Source organism: Platichthys flesus, chromosome 14, assembly GCF_949316205.1.
Source record: "Platichthys flesus chromosome 14, fPlaFle2.1, whole genome shotgun sequence".
Classification (NCBI taxonomy): Eukaryota; Metazoa; Chordata; class Actinopteri; order Pleuronectiformes; family Pleuronectidae; genus Platichthys; species Platichthys flesus.
This window is the reverse complement of record NC_084958.1, coordinates 18,217,757-18,236,296: the sequence shown is the minus strand read 5'-3', so window position 1 is coordinate 18,236,296 and position 18,540 is coordinate 18,217,757. Positions and strand designations below refer to the sequence as shown.

Genomic DNA, 18,540 nt, shown 5'->3' with positions numbered 1-18,540 from the left:
TTGCCAACAGCACATCAAAGGCTACATAGGTAGAGTTTACACCTAATGGCGGTTTATAAATAGACACAGAGATATCATTTAAAAATGTGACATCACTGACACATTTTACAAACACAGAGGAAAAGGCTGGAATTCACAACGTCCGTTTCTTCCTTTATTTTTTTTTTCACAGTACATACACCCCAGTGGGACATGGTTTGAGGGGTCACAGGTCACCCAAATGTTATACTGTAATATTATAAAAACAGTGCTTTGCTTCTGCTGCTGTTTTTTAAAACAAAGAGTAATGACAGGTCAACCATTTCCCATACATTACTTGCTTATGGCGGCGGCCAGAAGGGTCAGAAGACATCTTAAGCAACTACAAGCGAACCATAACCATCCCTCACATTCACCGTTTACTCCCTTAATAAGCAATGGCCAAAGCTTTTTAACCCAGCACATGAAAGACGCAAGGGGAAGTAGCTGTATTCATGATTTATTTAAACTGCTTTGGGGCACCGGCATGTGCCGGGGTGAAATGCTTTGGACACAGCCCAGTCGTCAAATCTTAATCTCCTTTATTTCGTCACCCTTTAGTCTTTCTTCTCCTCCTTATTCTCCTCGTCTGGGTTGTAGACACTGACAGTGAACTCGCCAGCTTCCTTTCCGTACTTGTTCTTGACCTGGAGGGCGTATTTGCCAGAGTCAGCCGTGGTGACGCAGTCGATCGCGATGCTGGCAAACTTCCCATGCTCCAACGTGAGCTTGATGTGGTTATCAGATACAAGCTCCCTCTCGTTCTTGGTCCAGCACACCTCGGGTAAGGGCTCACCCCAGACGTTGCCGGTCAGGTTCAGGGACTGAGGAGGAGAGGAGGGATGCATGGTTTTTGTTTTGTTCAGATTTCTGATCACAGAGATGCTCCAGGAAGGATGTGATAGCAAATGAAGTGGGTGCTGAGACAAAGCCCTTAACACAAAGTGAGTATCTCATTCAATTACCTTGCCCTCTTGGATTGCAACCACATCTGGTAAGCCTCCAACAACACGAGCGCGGTCTACACAAGAAATACAAGAGTCAGCAAAGAAGCAACCTGAAGCATTCATTAGGTGCACGACCTAATAATCACACGAGTCTGCCTTTATGTCGTAAAACATGGCAGAGTATTTATCTACTAATCTCTATGCATGAATGATGTTGTGATTTTTATTTCAAAACTTTATTTTCTGTGGTGAGTTAAGATTTAAAAAATAACTTAAACAACCTCTTTTCCAGAAATATCATAAACTTCATAAAGCATTTCGTTTTTCTCAGTAGAGCCAAAAATAAATAATCACTTACTTCTTTCTGCAATTGCTGCCGCCCTGCGGAAGGAAGGAGTCGAACATTATCAGAAACATCTTCATTTTTTTCTCCTATGCTATACAATGCCAGGAAATGTATTTTGAGTGCCCACACAGTGCACAGACTATTTTTGGTTTGTGATGGCCGTTAATATTTATTTGTGTAACATCCTCTTCAGACAGAAATACACAATTATGCAACACGAGGCGTCGTTTACTTACTTGAGCCTCTGGAATTCTTCAAATGCCTCTTCCCAAGCTGCACCAGAAGAAAAATCAATTATGTTACAGAAGGGAAAAATTGTAAATTTCCTCTTTTCAATTAAAAAAGTTTGACTCACCCTGGCCAGTCAGCTCAAAGACTCTCTTGACTCCGTCCTTGCCATCAAAGATGTCCATGGTGTATTTGCCCTTGTCCTTCTCAGTTGGCTCATTGATGTTAAGCCAGAGCTGCTCTCCTGTGAATCCGGACTTAACTCTCTCGGAGGCGGCGATCTTTGTATCTCTGAAGGGGAAATGAGGAGAATAGAGATCATGTAAAGAATATTTTAAAACTGAATAAAACTATGCAGCATCATGCACACCAAAAACCACGATTCAAATTGGAAACAAAAGCGATGATTCTAGCTGAGCTTCCTGCACAAACATCCGTATTATTGTAAAACATGGGTTTTCATTAAAGTTCAAGATGGACAATAATATTAAAAAATAATTTAGAATACAGTCTGGGAATACACACTTTTGGAGCCAACCAACACGCAGTTCCTCATGGTGATATGTAACCTCGGAGTGGAGGACGATACCGTGTTCAGTGCTGAGGACTTTAATTTCACAGGAGGAGTTGGCTAAGAGGGGAAAAAAACATGAATCAGGATTTTATCTACAGCCCATTTCAAACCTAAGGATAAGGAATATAGTAATGAAGCAATTCGTGGCTGTTAATAATTCATGCTGAGGAAAATATTGCACATTGGCACATTCTCTCCGTGGGTTTGTAATTCCATGTGTGGTCGTTCATTACAGCTTTATAGGTGTGAAGCTAAATGACTCACCAATAACCCTGAACAGCTCATTCATTACAGTCTGATATCCTGGGGGAACAAAGGCGGCAGCAGTAATTAATGTCAGATTCGCCCATACTTCTTTTACCAGACATGCACCATGGATTTCCAATTTTTCATCAGTGGGAAAATTCGACTTCACCTGCGTCTGTCAGATTGAAGAGGCTCTTATCTTTGCCTCTGTCGTCCCTCAGATGTACCTCATAAATACCGGCATCCGCTTTGGAGATCTAGAGTTTGAAGTAAAAGCAACTTTAGTGTCCTTGAGGCAACAATACATTCCCTTTTCCCTCAAACCGAGGATAATAAAGTGTAATTCTTAGGACAGATAACAGACAGCAGAACAGCAAGACAGAGACAAACTAGACTGAAAAGGCCAGCTTTTCTGTCGCCCGGGATGCTGCAGGCAGTGAATGGAAAACATGGAAAAGGTAAGACGAGGAGGACACATGGAGAAATTATGGATATGAACTTATGGCAACAAAGATTATGTTCAGACTTTGGATCTTGGTGGTGGAGGAACGTCATCCGCAGGCGGCTTTTTTCCTTCTCTTTCTTTCTGTTTCTCTTGCTTAATTATCCACTGTGAATTAGACAGATGAGCAGGTTATTGCAGGTGCGAGTGACAGACAGGAGCGCCTCTCCGGAGCTCATGCAATGACACCAACCCTCTCTTGGTGCCTTGACACTTCAATATAACTTCTCTGGCACTCGAATTCAAAACCTCAAAAAGACAGGAGCTTTTATGTTGGCCAGAGGAGTTATATTGAATACAGTTAGAAATTAATAAATTAAAGAATGAATGACTGACAATGAATGAATGAAGCACACAGATGAACCATACATTGTATTTGCATTGTATAGCCATAAATGTTTGAAAACACGACCTGTATTAAGAATCAAAATGTCGAAATAAGAATTAAAAGTAAATACTTCAAAAATAGAGTGTTAGCTTGATCCAGTTTACGTCTATTCTGTTTTCCAAGGAGGACATGCTGATGTGCTGACTCCAGCACCGATCAGCAGCGTCAATATTTTTAAAAGTGTTTCATCCTTTATGATGTTCTGTGTGTCAGAGAGGGAAGGTTAGCAGCGTAGCAACTACTCTACCACAAAGATGGAAGCATAGCTGCACCAGCAGCATCACTATTGCTCTTTACTCATGAGCCCACGACTCTACACAAATAGCGGCCTGCGTAGAATGGGCTGACCTTTCCGATATTAAAGGTCAATTCGCCCTCCTGTCTCTCGATCTTCTGGGCATCGTCATCATCATCTGCAATCTCAATTTTGTCCTTGTACCAGGTGATCTCGGTCTCGGCTTTGACATTTCCGATCTGTGGAGCGAAATAAGGGAAGTGGGAAAGGGTTGAGCTAATCTGAGACTATTTACTGTATGATACTGTCATACTTGAACATTAGTACAAATGTTTGTAGTTCCGTTTCTTACCTTGCATCTCAACAGCACATTACATTCTGGAGTGACAGTAAAGCCAAGGTACTCGACAAAGTGAGGACCTGTGGAGAGTCAATGGAAAAAAATCTTAGAAAACTGTGTAAATTGTGTTGAACTTATTTAACACTGGAGAAATATCTCTTACCTTGTTTCCGGACCCATTCTGCCCTCTCAAATTCTGATTTTCTTTGAAGCTCCCTGAATTCTGGACAGGGGCAAAGAACATGTGACAGTTAAAAATGTGACAGTTAAAAATGTGACAGTTAAAAATGTGACAGTTAAATGTCATATCCGAAATTCTTGAAATGTTTCGTTCCTGAAAAGTAAACTTAAGAAGACATGAGGTTGAAGAAAAGGTTGTCTTCTGCTGCCCCTCAATGGACATGTAGCATTACTGCATTGAATGCAACACACCCAGCAGAGCAAGGTGTTCAGAGTGTGTGATTAAAACAGTATCTGCTGGTTGAGATGTCTGCTCTGTATTCAATACAATAAATTAATACGATTAATATTAAAAAGCACTGGTATGGATATTAAAGTAGCATTTAAGTGCTTACCATCTCCAATGAGCACCAGGCTGGTTGTCCCCTTGGCCTTTCCATCCACCAGGTTAAAGGTGAACGTTCCCTCATCGGTGACCTCCAGAGAGTCCATGAACATTTCAATGATGCCGGTGGACTTGTCAAAGTTCATTGAGTATTTCTGGAAAACAACAAAGGAGATGGTTAGAAACACCATTCTCTCAAATGTAACGTTCTCCATATTAGAAGTGGAAATTCTGAACATATAAACTTGGAGTATGATCCCACCTTTCCCTGAGTAACGAGGACGTCGTTGAAGACGTACTCCACTTCGCAGGCAGAGCTGCATTTCTCCAACTGAGTCCAGAATCGCACGCAACCCTTCTCCAGCAACTCCATGGACATCTCATTCTTGAAGGGAATAACTAGAAAGCACCATATTTATCAACACTCTTGCAGAGACAAATGCACTTTTATGACCACTGCTTGGAAACTACAATATTCTTGACAATCATAGTTAATACATAACTCCAAACTTTATTCATAACAATATCTGAATTTTAGGATAAAGCAGTGTGAGATCTGTGCTGTGTGGATATTCACCGGGGAACTTGTGTTCGTGGCTGATGTCCAGGAAACGCTTGAGACCTGTCAAATAGCAGAGGCAGCAGCAAAGTGGTCAATGTCACGACCTCAGCAATCACTCATCCAACTCCTTCCACACCCCTGACAAAGAAGTTGCTTGAGATAGCATTTCAAGGCAAACACATATATATACGCCTATGGGTGCAACACATGTTATAACCATATAGCAGACATGAGCCTCTCTCACTCTTTTAATACTTATGTCACCCATAGTAATTACAAGTGAGTCAAGTTGCAGGGACGAAGGAGCAGAGGTTCCAACACCGTCGGCTGACTCACCCTCCTCGGTGAGTGTGTAGCTGGAGGAGATGCCCTCAGTGTTGGTGACCACACAGGAGAAGGTTCCCAGATCCTCCAGGGAGGGGCTGTTGAAGATGGCTCTGGACCTGGAGACGAGCGGCGACAAACAGGATGTGAGGAAGATAAACGTCTTTCAGTTGTTTCCCCCGGGGAGCTGCATGACAAATCGTTCTCACATGTGGCCCTTACCTGCCCTGTTCATTGACAACAGTCAGCCGTGAGGAGTCTGTAATGGTTTTGTAATTCTTGGACCAAATAAACTCGGAGCTTTCACTCATCTCGGAGCATTCGAAGACCATCGAGATGATGCCGTCATCATCGACGTCCACATAAATCTCTTTGGTGCCTGGAAGCAGAGAAAATGGTTACTGTGAGTGTGTGTGTGTGTGTGTGTGTGTGTGTGTGTGTGCATCGCTGATAGGCTACAGATTTCCAGTCTGGATAAAATACAACTCCAAATATGTTTACACTTTCCAGGAGAACTCGAAACCCAATGTGTGTGTTATATAACAACCACACTCACCAGGGCGGGTCTGGGCCGGGACCGGACCCAGAACAGCCGATGCCTTTCCGACTCCAGCCAGATTTTGAGCGCGCACAGTGAAGACGTAGGATGCACCAGCTTTCAGCCCGGTAATCTGGACAGTTGAAAACAACACTGATTCATTAATTCACAAACATAAATCTAGTGAAGATGCTACTCTTGACACATTGAAACCATCATTCGTCTTGTATTCACTTCCTCACCTTCATGTATTTCTTCTTGTTAGCCTTCTCGTGGGCAGCCTTCCAGCCCTTCTCTCCAACCTCCTTGAGATCCAAGTAATACCCGTTGACAGGAGAGCGGCCCTCGAATGCAGGCGGCTCCCACAGGACCACGACGGAGGTGTCACGGACCTCCAGCACGTGGAGACCAATGGGAACACCTTGAAGGAGCAACAAGGACGTTTAGTAAGTGATTCACCGGGCTTGTGAAGAATTGCAAGACACTTTAAATGATATCAGGATCAAGTTTGGATTCTTAAACATTTGCACACATTTGATGAACATACATATACTTGACATGCATATTTATATTTACAGTTCTTTTTCTGAGTACTCTCATTGTATAATGTATATTAGCAAATAATTTTAAATGTAATTCTTTAATATTTTTAGAAGGTTGCACTGCTTCTTTGTTGCTTACATGGTTAATTGTATCAATGGAATGTATTGTAAGTTGTTTTTTAAGTTGAATTATTTAAATACATTTTTGATTAGCACGGAATACACGTTAACAATTATTGTTCTACCACATGTAAGTATGTACTCAGATGTGAAAATAATTTTTCCTGTGGATTTATTGTACTTTGGACCGAGCTCTTGTCTTCTCCATTATTAATTGCAATCATTATCCTCTTTGAAGTGTGTAAATACACATCCACGTGATAACAAAATGATCCCGACTTTACTTTTTCAAATTTACTGTGTGTCGAAATGTTTTCTTTTACCTGGCACAGTAATGGTCCATTCCTTGCACTCCAGAGATGCACTAGCCAGAGAGGCTTTGCTCACACCCGCCATGTTCATAGCGCGGACCTGGAACTGGTAGAAGACGTTCTCCTTCAGGTCCTCAGCCTAAAGGAAGGCAAGTGCAAATCATGAGAAATGATTAGAAGTTCAGTTGTTACAAATAGAATTAGTAGATAAACTGATTTGTGCATCACATTAACTTCTGTGACTTGTATTTGTGGAGAAAAACACGTACTTTGTAGGTGGTTGTAGTCAAAGCTTGGTGGTTCATCTCATGCCATTTCCCCACAACGTTTCCCTTCACAGTCCTGTAGTCCACAAAGTACCCCCTGATATCAGCCCCTCCATTGTTAGCAGGTGCGGTCCAGCCCAGAACCATGAAGTCCTTGACGGCCTCCAGCAAGGTCACACCAGTGGGCCTGCCAGGGACGGCTATAGAGAGAGTTGATAAGGTGGTGAGTAATTGTATATGTTATTGCATTAGACAGAGTGTGAAAAATAAGTGCATCAAAATCATTTTTCAGATATTCAGCCCTTACTTATTTACATTTCCTTAAATACAAAATTCCGTCCTTTACATAGTCCCATACAGACGACCTGGTCTTTGCTAAATATTGCACACAGCTTAGTGGTCATTAGTGTTAAGACATCACAGACATTACAGACGCAACTGCTGAACATGCTTTGTACACATAGAGTTATTTCAATGTATAATGTACTTACGCTCGAGGCCAGAAGCCGGCTGACTCTCATTAGGTTCATGCTCTTTAACAATCACAATGTTTTAGCCTTCAGGTTGGCCATGCACCTAGAGGCCTGAAGAGTTGTCAAACAGCAAAACAGACCTCGAGCAAAATCAACTTTATACAGAAATCAATACCTACACAGAGAAAAAAAATCATTTTTAAACAGGAACTCAATTGTTATTCAACCGGGTCACTAGTGAATGGAAAACCATTGTTAGTGATGAGCACATCATGCAGGCACATGCATTTACACCCACGAGCAGTCACCTACAAACAAATGTCACTTGTGTGCATGGCCTTCATGATATGAGGGAATTTGGCATTAAAAGACTGGGATAATATCTAAAGAATGGATGTATAGTAACTGAGAATTATGATTCAATGTGTTTGATTAGTTAACAGGAAAGAATAGATGAAAGTTAACGGACATAAATTAGTTTAGAGAATCTCATGGCGCAGAGCTCGTGTGCATGGGTTTGAATCTTAATGTCAAAAACAGGAAATGAGTCTGTGCAGCAATTATTCCTGGGAGAAATAAATGTGAAAAAAAAAGAGGAGGGATAATGTCTACGGGCAAAGTGAGAGATGGAAGTGAGTTCGGATGGGGACACTCACCGATGGCAGCCTGCACAACCACAGCCTCAGAATCCAGGGAGCTGTGGCTGTATCCAGCAGCATTCACTGCCTTCGTCCTGAAAACGTAGCTTTCTCCAGTGGTCAGGCCATGGCACACAAACCTGGACATAGGGCGGAGAGATTTATACCTTTAATATTACAATTTAGAATGAATAATACTCTGGGCCTTTTCCTAAGCTTGTGTGGAATGTAAGAGAAAAACTTGAAACAGTAAACTGGCCAACCTGGTCTGCTTGACAGGTTTGTTGTTGCATGGCATCCAGACATCCGAGCCGACCACGCTACACTCAATATAGTACCCAACCAGGTGTGTGACATCTTTTGAGGCCCCCCATAGGACAACTACTGAGGTGTCGGTGTTCCTGATGGCCACTGGGTTTCCCGGAGCGCTGGGCAGGTCTGTTGGGAACAAGGGACATAAGAGTAAATGAGAAAGACAGACAGGGTGTTGGACTTACTACAGTGAAAGTTCATTATGATATAGGCGTAAGGTCAAATTGTCCAGCCCAAGGCAGACAAGTGCCGATAAACTGTGCCACCTATACATGATGCAGGTCTTGCAGGCTCACCCAGTTTATCTCCCACTGTGATCTCTCCTGTGGAGACGGAGGCCTCGCCCACGCCAGCCGAGTTGCAGCAGCGCACACGGAAGCTGTAGGACTTTCCCTCGGCCAGGTCAAACAAGGCAAAGCGGGGAGACTTGACTGGCATACCGGTGTTCACCCTCTGCCAGGTGTCTGTTCCTGCAATACACTGAGGTAGAGACAGCGACGTGTTAGACTGATGACAATAGGCATTTAAAATACATTCTAAACAGATAAAAACAGAAGAATAAACAGATTACGGAGCGGGTGAGAGATATAATTACTGGCACATTTACAGATATCACTGTCCCTCTAGAATAAATACAAATTCCTCGTTATAGCAAGAATCCAAATAGCACTGGGCTCGGAATCAAACAATCAAACGTTGTTCACTTTCTCCTCACCTTCTCAATATAATACATGACTCCTTCATGACCTCTCTGGACTGGGGGCTTCCAGGCGAGCACCACATAGCTCTTGGTCGCCTCAGTAACCACAACATCCGAGGGTTCTCCAGGGACGAAGCCCACTGAAGAGACGAGAGGACCAGGAGACTCAGTACAAAACGCTCAAATACCAATATATCATCATGAAAATCCATTTGCCTGGTTTAAATATCAAATAAATAAACTAGAAATGATGTTCTGATCCACAGAAACATTGCAGACAGTACACCGAAGTTAAGCTCCGATACCTAGCACTACACCTTGTGTAATTTAAATAACATATTTAGATGTTGTCGTACCAGTGGGATCCTCCTCGGTAAACTTGATCATCCCAGTCCAGGGAGCTAAGGGACCAGCTGTGGAGAAAAAAAAAAAAAAGAAATTGATCAGAAATGTAGTTGTTGGCCTTTTCAGTAGAGTTTCAGCAGCGCTCTGGTGAGTCCCGGACCTCTGAGGCGACCTCTGTCAGAGTGATCCATGGCCACCACGGCCTCGGAGACACGGGACGGACGGCTGACTCCTGCCTTGTTCAGGGCCGTCACCCTGAAGGTGTAGGAGCGGCCCTCCACCAGCCCCGTGACGGGGAAGCGGGCGTACTTCACCGGGGTGTCATTGCACTGAGCCCAGTGCTGGGTGCCCACCTCACACCTGTCAACACAAGACACACACACACACACAGTTGATGTACAAATCACATGTGTGACGCAAAACTAGGTCTTATTAGATGATTTTAGAAAACATCTGTCTGATTAGGACGTCCCTGACATGTCCAATCTATGAAATGCTCAGTATTCATATTTTCGGTGACAGTCACGGTGACAGGAGGCAGGTAGGAATGTATGTAGGTGTTATTCATCTGGAAGGTAACAACACATCTGTCAAGATTTCCGTTCGGTGGAAATCTGGAAGGAATTTGAGGCAAGTGCCATGTACACAGTGACAGCAAAAACAGTCCTTAGTAATTATGATGGATGGATGATGGACAGATGGATGATGGACAGATGGATGATGGACAGATGGATGATGATGGATGGTGGACGAATGGTGGACGGATGATGGACAGAGTCCCGGCAGGGTTGGCTGACGAACCTGTCGATGTAGTATCCCAGGATGGAGCTGCTGCCCTCCACCGCTGGCTGCTTCCAGGTCACCACCACATAATCCTTGTTGGCGTCATGACAGCGCACATCCAGGGGGGCCACGGGAACCCCCTCCACCTCCACATCGGCATCTGGCGCAACAAGATACACACACACACACAGTGAGTGAGTTTTTATATCAGGCTGAGCTCCATTAAGTACTCTGTCTCCATTTTCTGACCTACTTCAGCCTTTACAGTACATTGTGCGAGGCAGCTCTGTGGAGATCTATGACAGATGCATTTATTTCTTGGTAACACAAAACAAATTCAGAAGATTCTCTCCCGTGCATAGTCCTGCAGATTTTTTGGTGCAGGCACGTCACACTCGGCGGTGACTCTCCTGACATGCAGACAGATTTAGAAGTGACATTGCTCGAAGGAAACCAAACACCTCAGAAAGAGAGTCATGACACTCAGAGACCCTGCAGAACTGAAAGGCTCTCCACCGTATCTGTACTGTATGTGGAGTAATCTGTAACATGCTGTGTTATGCACTGTCCAATTTTCCAGCTTCGTAGATTAATTCAACTTTCAATGCACGGACCTATAAAGCTACATTTCTAAGGTGCCTCTCTTTTATGTGATTGTGGTACTTTACCTCTGACAAACACATAAGCAGAGTATGTGTTGAATCCAGATTTGGTGTTGACGCGCAGGGTGTACATGCCCTCATCTTCCTTGTTGAGGTGGCAGAGAGTGAGAGTGGCACGCTCACCGGACCAGTGGGAGTGGACCCATTTGGAGTTCTTCAGGGCGACGGCTGATGGGAGAAGTCAGAACAACAGAGGTGTGACTAGCGACACATGGTGGATTAATAGTTATACTGAAAGACTGAACGCTCTACTTACAGTTCCTGTACCACACGACTTCAGGCTGGTATTTCTTCACAGTGGGATAAACGATGACGGTGCAGCCCAGACTCAGGGTCTCGCCCTCGCGGCCAAAGGCCACTTCAAATTTGTCAATGATGGAGGTCTCGAAGGTGACACCGTGCTCAGCGCAGAAACCATCTGCAAAAAGTCACCAGAATTCACAACCTGTGGGTTTAGTCCGCCATCAACCAGTGCAGTTTCAGTCAACATGTATTCCCCCCCCCCAGACTCATATTAGTTCACTGAGACCTTTGACCACTTTGATATAATCAGCTCATCTTTGAGTCCATGTGATGACAAATCAAAATTCCCATCAGGCAGATGCGAGACATTATGTTTAAGAGGCCAATGAGCTGTAAGGAGCTGAAGAACAGCTGCTTTTCATTATGATTATTGCAACTACAAATTCTGCTTTATCGTATTTGGAGTGCTGTAATTACCCAAACGTAGAATGTGCTGAACAGAAATGTTCCCTGTTATGGTCAAAAGCTATAAAATCAAAAGTGACTCACGTGGTTTAGCATCGAGTGGACCTGCTTCCTCTTCTTCCTGGAACCCTGCAAAAAAAAAACGAGATCTAAATCAACAAATGTATTCCACATCTGACAACATTAAAACATAAGATGTTCCTGCTGTCCATCACTGATGCCATTTGACCTCTGATAAACACTCTTCCAGACACAACTGGACCATGCTGTGTTTACAACGGGCCTATTTTCACACTCCAGTCTGACCTGTGACCTTTAGCTGCAGGAACAGGAAGTGATACAGACCAGATGGCCTGTGGACTTACTTTTGACGACAATGGTGGACACAAAGGATGTTTCTCCTTTCACGTTGAGCGCAGAAACCTGATACTGAGCAGTGTCGAGGAAATCACAGCTGGAAAGGAAACAAATCACTGGTACCTCATCGGCATTGAATATTTCCCACTCAAAACACTCAGCTTGCTGTAGCGTGCATTGTGGACCCATGTCATTGATTACCTACTTCTTGATCTCCAGGGAGTGCATGTTGTAATTGCTCTCCACGGTGTACTTCTCGGAATGGGCCTTGGCATCAATGAGCACATTGTTTTTGTACCTTGAAGACAGCAGAAAGACAGCTGGTTTATTTTTTACCGTTGCCATTGGAATGTGTAATTGCAGAGGGAGGGTGTGTGGAAAATAAGACGAGAGCTTTGGACAGAAACTTCTCTGTGACTCACTCCCGACCGATCGCCCTCATCAGCATCTTTCTGCTGGTGTGACTCATAGGAGGTGGGGACCAGTGAGCTGGGGAAGTGTCTTACCAAGCGATCCTGGGTTTGGGCCACCCGGCCACGGTGCAGTGCAGCTTGACGGTGCTGCCCTCCCAGACCGTCTGTCCACGGGGCTTCACAATGAACTCCGGAAGGTGTGTGAGGCTGTCTGGGTTCATTTTCTTACGGAACTCTGACCACTCGTCCATCTACGTGACACGAGAGAGAAGCCAGACTCTGAGATTAAGTGCAGGATTAGTGGGTGGATTTATGAAAGATCATTTAACCTTAACAGTGGAAAACAATCAAACAAAAGAAGGATGTACCGTCTTGCTCAGCTGCACACGCTCAGCAGATTCCCTGATTTGCATTTTTCTGGTCTTCTTCTCCACTTTCACGGTCACAGCCTCGTGGGCCTCCCTGACGAACAGGTTCTTCATGGCCACATAGTTGATCCCCTCCTCCGAAGCCTCCTCCTGGGCCTCCATCAGACCCCGAACCATTTCATGACTAAGGGGGAGGAAGGAGAAATATCTTTCAAAACAAAAAACCACTGATTTCTCTCTCTCGTGTGCAAATTTGGCTTCACTCACTTGGCTCGAAATACAGGTACGACATAGCCGATAACTTCTTTGTCCATGTCCATCGCCAGGTAGGTGCGTTTGGCTCTCAACAAGCTCAGTTTATCCACCTCATGCACCTTCTGCTCCTTCTGCACCTCCTGCACCTTTTGCACCTTCTGCACCTTCTGCACCTTCTGCACCTTCTGCACCTTCTGCACCTCCTGCACCTTCTGCACCTTCTCTGTCTTCACAGAGGTCTGAAGGCTTAGAGGTCACAGACAACAATAAAATCAGACACTGTGGGTGGCAAATTCATACAATCAAGTACAGTTCATTGTGTGTTTAATTTTACTTTCTCATTCAATCCAACAATCAACAAATACTAATAACTGCAACTGGAAAATAATCTCTCTTCACTCCTGTTTAAGTCACATTTGCTAAAAACAACAATATTACTCTTTGCTTTTAAAAATAAACTAGTTAAAAAACATATTTTTGTCTCATCCTGGGGCTCATGAAGGTACATTTTTGTCAAAAAGGTGCTGAAGGTACTGAGATGTTCTGTTTTATAACTGCGACTGACATTTTGGAGGCTGGAAAACTTTGCTGCATTGTACAGGAAGGAGTTTTGAATATTTCATCCATCTATCAATAGAACAAAAATACAGCGAGCGACGCACTAAAAGATGGACAAAGAAATCTTTTGTGCGATGTAAAAATATGAACACGGACCCCGCTGCCTCTCTGCATCTATAAAACTTTAAATAAATGTTTCCGGTTACATAAACGCCCGTTCAGAATATGCTGTGGTGCTCAGAAGAGGAAGGTGTATTTGTGTCCACCTTTGAGGTCTCTGACCCATATTACACTCTGACTCATTTACCTATCCGGCTCTTGGGCCTCCCTGTTATCTGCTCGGTTTAAAAAAATAAATAGATAAATGAAACGGAAGTGTTGGATATGAAGCAGGGTGGACGTTCACCCTGAAGCCCTGCATCCGATCGTAAACTCTGCCACGTCTGCCCCGCTAAGTTGTTGGGCCTGGAGGAGGAGCAGCGTGGCACGGCTGTGATAAGCCGGGGGATCACTTCAGCGGAAAGGGGATGAGAGCACAGCAGGGACCGGCAGATGGAGAGAGTCTCACAAAAGATTTCTGCAGCGCCAAGAAGTTATTTCCACTTCTGACTCATCGAGCGTGTCGAGGGGGGAAAGTCTCTGGCTCGTGAAAGTCGAAGGTATAAAAAGTTTTTGGTGCCGATAAAAGCATTTTGTTCTCGACAGGCTCAGAGGCCACAGCAGGTGTCAATCGGAAGATCTGAACGATAAAGGCGCCAACTTCCATGCAGCAAATTGCACAAAGGAGAGTGAGCGCAGGTTAAAAATCAACCTTTATACTTGATAGGTAAAAATTCATACCGAACCATTATCAATGACTATTAAATGTCCGTGGAGGCTGTGTTACAATCTCTTGAGTCACATACAGTGTCTTTACAGTCAGGCTACCGGCAGCGTCTCATGTCCTCCATACAGAAATAGCACAAGCGGCCATAAATAAATCCGGCAGCCGCTCGCTCCAGCTGAAATTCTTTCCTTGACCCCTTTAGAAAACGACCCCGGTTCCAACCAGCAGACTGAGCCCTGCAGCTTCCAACTCAAAGACTCTCTCAACTCTTTACAAGTTGTCAGGCCTCAGGGACACAATGGGTCATTCCTGAGGTGCTGCCCTCGACAGCTATTGATTATAGACTTGTTTTGAAAGACAGAATTTCACTCAGACAGCCTGTATGATAGGTCATGGAGACATTTCAAATCAAGCCTGGTTCAATTCCAACAAAGGATTTCACAAAAAAGTTGAAATTGAATGCATAATCAGTGTGTAAATGAGGCAGATTTGGAACAATTTATATTTTCTTGACAGCTTACAGTGATATCTCCTGCGATTATCACCATAATAAAACCTGTCACATGAACATAAGGCTGGAGAGGTCGTTATCTACTGCTCATATCTTATATCAGGATTAGTTTGAATGAGCACTTGGAACAATTGTTGAACTATCAGGCGAAACCTCCGCCAAGGAAATGATTTATGTTTGTTTGCTCTCTGTTTGTTTGCATGGGAGCAGGATTACATACAAAAACTGCTCAACTACTTGTAGATGGGTGGGGGTGTGACCCGAGGAACAGACAATTAAACTTAGTGTGGATCAGTGGGTGGCTTCTTTCTTTACTTTCTCTAACATTTCAAATTGAGCAATTTTCAACTTTTTCACTGATCTCCAGGGAATAATTCTTGGATCTGGATTTTTTTTTTATAAATCTGCAATAATAAGGGGACTGATATTATTGAATGTGGACACTTTGGTGATGATTCACATAAAAATCCAGACGTAATGAATTGAATCAAAAGGAGACTCTTGGGCTGAGCTCTACTTGGTGCCATGTCATTCTTATTTGATTATTGATGCTAAATGTTTACTGTTAATCCAGTCACTGTTGGGTCACATAGCAAAACATTTTAAAATGTGCATTAGAATAAACAGTGAAGGTGAAAGTTTCTTAATGTATTAATGTAACTTCATATCTAACATTTAATCCCCAAAATGACTGAATAAATATTTGTTTGAAAAACTAACAGATTAGTAATTAACTGACGATCAAAACTGTACAAACTGAACCTAAGTGACTGTTTCAGTTGGTGTTAGTTATTGAATTTTATAAGGCTCTAATATGGTGTATAGACAAACTAATCAACTTCAGAATACACAGGTACATTATTATACAAGTAATGTATATACTACACTGTCGATTATTAGCATTATAATAGACCCGGAGCTGTAGACATGACACTGGAGACTTGGACTGATAACAAGGATTTCAGCTCTTTGAGATTTCCCTTATTCAGACTCAACTTTCCCAAAAATTTGACTTGGAAATCAAAATGAATTGTAAATGTTCACGGTTTGGAGAGTCTACTGTTTAAATGTTGGGGCTGAGATCTTGAAGAACAGCATATTTTGAAATCTTGGGAATAGACAAACAACTTTCCGAGACTTGAATTTGGTGCATGAGACTAGGAAAAGGTTCCTCTGCTGCAGCATTCAGGAGAATGAGATGTAATCTGAAGAAAAACGTAAAACCCTGACATAATAAAAAGTGGGCATCTTACGGGTGGATGACTACGAGCACAGCAGAGCCTTAAAGTACAGTGCTGAATATTTGAAAGAGGTACGCTTGAATGCACTCGACCCTCCCTGGGTTATGAAAGCGGCAGGTCACATCAAGCCTCATTCTTATCTTACAGCTTTCAAATATCAACCATCAGGGCCTTGCGTCACTCCCACGCTCTTACCGCCGGCTGGTGGACTTGAACGAGCTGAACGACTGTTTGCTAACAGACGCTGACGCCTTGGTGTTGAGGAAACAGCTGCATTCAAAGTGGTGCTGCAGCTTCTGCTTCTGATGCTGCTGATGCTGCTCTTGATGCTGATGCTGCTGATGCTGCTCTTGATGATGATGCTGCTGCGTCTGCGTCTGCATCTGCGTCTGCGTCTGCGTCTGCATATGCGTCTGCGTCTGCGTCTGCATCTGCGTCTGCATCTGCGTCTGCGTCTGCATCACTTGTAAAGATCCTGACATCCTGAGAGCCACTGTGCCAACTTCTAATGTCAGACTGTCCTTTACCAGCTCTGTGAACCAACCTCATTGTTATTATAGTGGAAGGATTTCTGATTGTCGGGTTAGGGGGGAGGTAAGCCGAGGATATTAACTGGTGGTTAGGTTTTCAGGAAGCACCCAGCAATAGTTAAACATGTGCCAGATGGTGTTATGGTTTTATTTTGAGCAGCAGTTGAAGTGTTAGCTCTGGTTAAAATCTAGTTCTACTGGGTTAAATGAGGTAGCGGTAGGTAGGGAATAAACTCTCTGTCTCAACAGCTACATCTTCATTTTCTGTCTTCATAAATTATACAAGAATTTAAATGGTAAACCAACTGGTAAATAAAACAAAATGGGATTGGTTGTGATCCAAGGGAAAAAATATTCAATATTATGAGTCTAATTAATTTGCAGGCTTTGGCCGATGACATTAATAAAACTGAAACACATGATTGTATGCTTAATTAATTAGATTATTGATTATTTACTTCAGGACATCAAAAACAACAAAATCTGCCTGTAAAAATATCTTAAACCTCTGTTGACATGTTCAAGAAATGATCTGAATCCAAAGGTTTTCAGTTTCCTGTCACAGAGATCAGGCACCTGATGTAACTTGAGAACCAGGAACAAGTGAATATAAGGAAAAGGTATTTAATACATGATCAAAACTACTGCCTGAATTAATAAGCTAATGGTTTCACCTGAGTAGGTATTGCTCAAGTAAACGACCTCTTGAAAACATAAACAGCCTCTACTGGGCACAGGCCCGTCACCATGTAACCAAAGCTAAATGACATAATCACATGATGTGTGGATTATAGCAGCAGATTTCAAACTGTGCTCTCTGATTGTTGCGCCCTTGAGCAACACATACTGCAGGAGGCGCTTGCCACCTTTACTCATCAAGAAGAGCTGGATACTGTAAAGTGGTCAGTTTGCCTTAAGGGCACACAAATGAGATTTAGCTGTTTAAAGTCAAATGAAATATTAATTGAATGGATTAGCTCTACTTCATTGACTACGTTTCACTGCAAATGACACATGCATACTAAACTACATGAGCACAGAAGCTACAGCGATAACCTGTTAGTATAAATGACAATAACACTCAATGAATTTAAATAACAAGAATAATTTAAAACACAAATAGATAATTAGATAGGTTGAAATTAGGCCTCAAGCCTTAGTGGTTAGGAGCTTTAACATATGACTCCATTACATAACATTATCCTCACAATCCTTAAGTTTAAGAGACACACTTAATAAATAAAATAACCCTATATATACATGTCACTCACCACAAATGAGAACCCACCAATCCGCAGCAGTTGAGAATAAGAGAAATCGATGTGTTAATTCCAAAAGTGGCCAAAGCAGGTTGGGATCGAGGCAAAGCAGCCGGGTGAGGGGCAGTGGACAGGACGGCAGCCCACAGAACCAAAATAATGCTGCCACTCGGCAGAATGCACAAGACACCGTCAGGACCTTTTAAGGCTGCGGCGGATTTAAATTTAGACCATGAGACCACGAGAAGGGTTCAGGCGAGTCTGAGGAGCCTCTCCCAGGCCTGGCCCTCACCCCCCGGGCTGCAGCCCCTCAGAGGGGGGAGGGGGGGAGGTTGTCTCTGGTGGCTTGTGGTATATGGTGAAGGGCCACAGTTGCAGTTTAGTTAGGATGAGATGAATTGTCTCAAGATAACTTCAGGGTTCATGCTTGGGCCTTAAGGTCAATTAACTGTATTTCACCACATGTACCCACCAGCCAACATTAATGTGACATGAGTGTGAGCTCAAAACTCTGTATTATTACAACCTCGAAAAACCTCAAATTAACCT

General features: G+C 43.3%; 1 protein-coding gene across 2 annotated transcripts; it reads right to left on the bottom strand.

Annotated features, from left to right (window-relative positions):
• Nucleotides 1-132: 132 nt before the first annotated feature.
• Nucleotides 133-18,163, bottom strand: myom1a (myomesin 1a (skelemin)). 2 transcript variants are annotated; one of them, XM_062405160.1, is made up of 38 exons: nt 18,004-18,163; nt 16,398-16,734; nt 13,079-13,312; nt 12,812-12,995; nt 12,537-12,694; nt 12,236-12,328; nt 12,039-12,127; nt 11,758-11,802; nt 11,222-11,383; nt 10,972-11,133; nt 10,322-10,463; nt 9,681-9,880; nt 9,532-9,588; nt 9,191-9,315; nt 8,772-8,955; nt 8,427-8,601; nt 8,182-8,303; nt 7,056-7,252; nt 6,799-6,925; nt 6,056-6,234; nt 5,832-5,946; nt 5,498-5,654; nt 5,288-5,394; nt 4,967-5,011; nt 4,652-4,788; nt 4,400-4,544; nt 3,988-4,047; nt 3,837-3,904; nt 3,598-3,723; nt 2,886-2,969; nt 2,529-2,616; nt 2,378-2,416; nt 2,065-2,170; nt 1,667-1,830; nt 1,548-1,584; nt 1,324-1,346; nt 984-1,039; nt 133-842 (listed from the first exon to the last, which is right to left on the bottom strand). In XM_062405160.1, the coding sequence occupies exons 2-38, from the start codon at nt 16,682-16,684 to the stop codon at nt 576-578; spliced, it is 4,746 nt and encodes a 1,581-aa protein (XP_062261144.1). In that variant the 5' UTR covers nt 16,685-16,734; nt 18,004-18,163; the 3' UTR covers nt 133-575. The 2 variants fall into 2 exon arrangements, with proteins under 2 accessions (XP_062261144.1, XP_062261145.1); XM_062405161.1 differs by lacking the exon at nt 2,886-2,969.
• Nucleotides 18,164-18,540: the final 377 nt, after the last annotated feature.

Bases quoted from the DNA above. Each gene is read 5' to 3' on its own strand.
- myom1a (XM_062405160.1), bottom strand. From the start codon at position 16,684: ATGTCAGGATCTTTACAAGTGATGCAGACGCAGACGCAGATGCAGACG. The intron at 12,996-13,078 runs GTGAGTGAAGCC...CCTCCCCCTTAG, and splicing joins GTACCTGTATTTCGAGCCAA to TCATGAAATGGTTCGGGGTC. The intron at 2,970-3,597 runs GTCAGCCCATTC...TCTAATTCACAG, and splicing joins TGACCTTTAATATCGGAAAG to TGGATAATTAAGCAAGAGAA.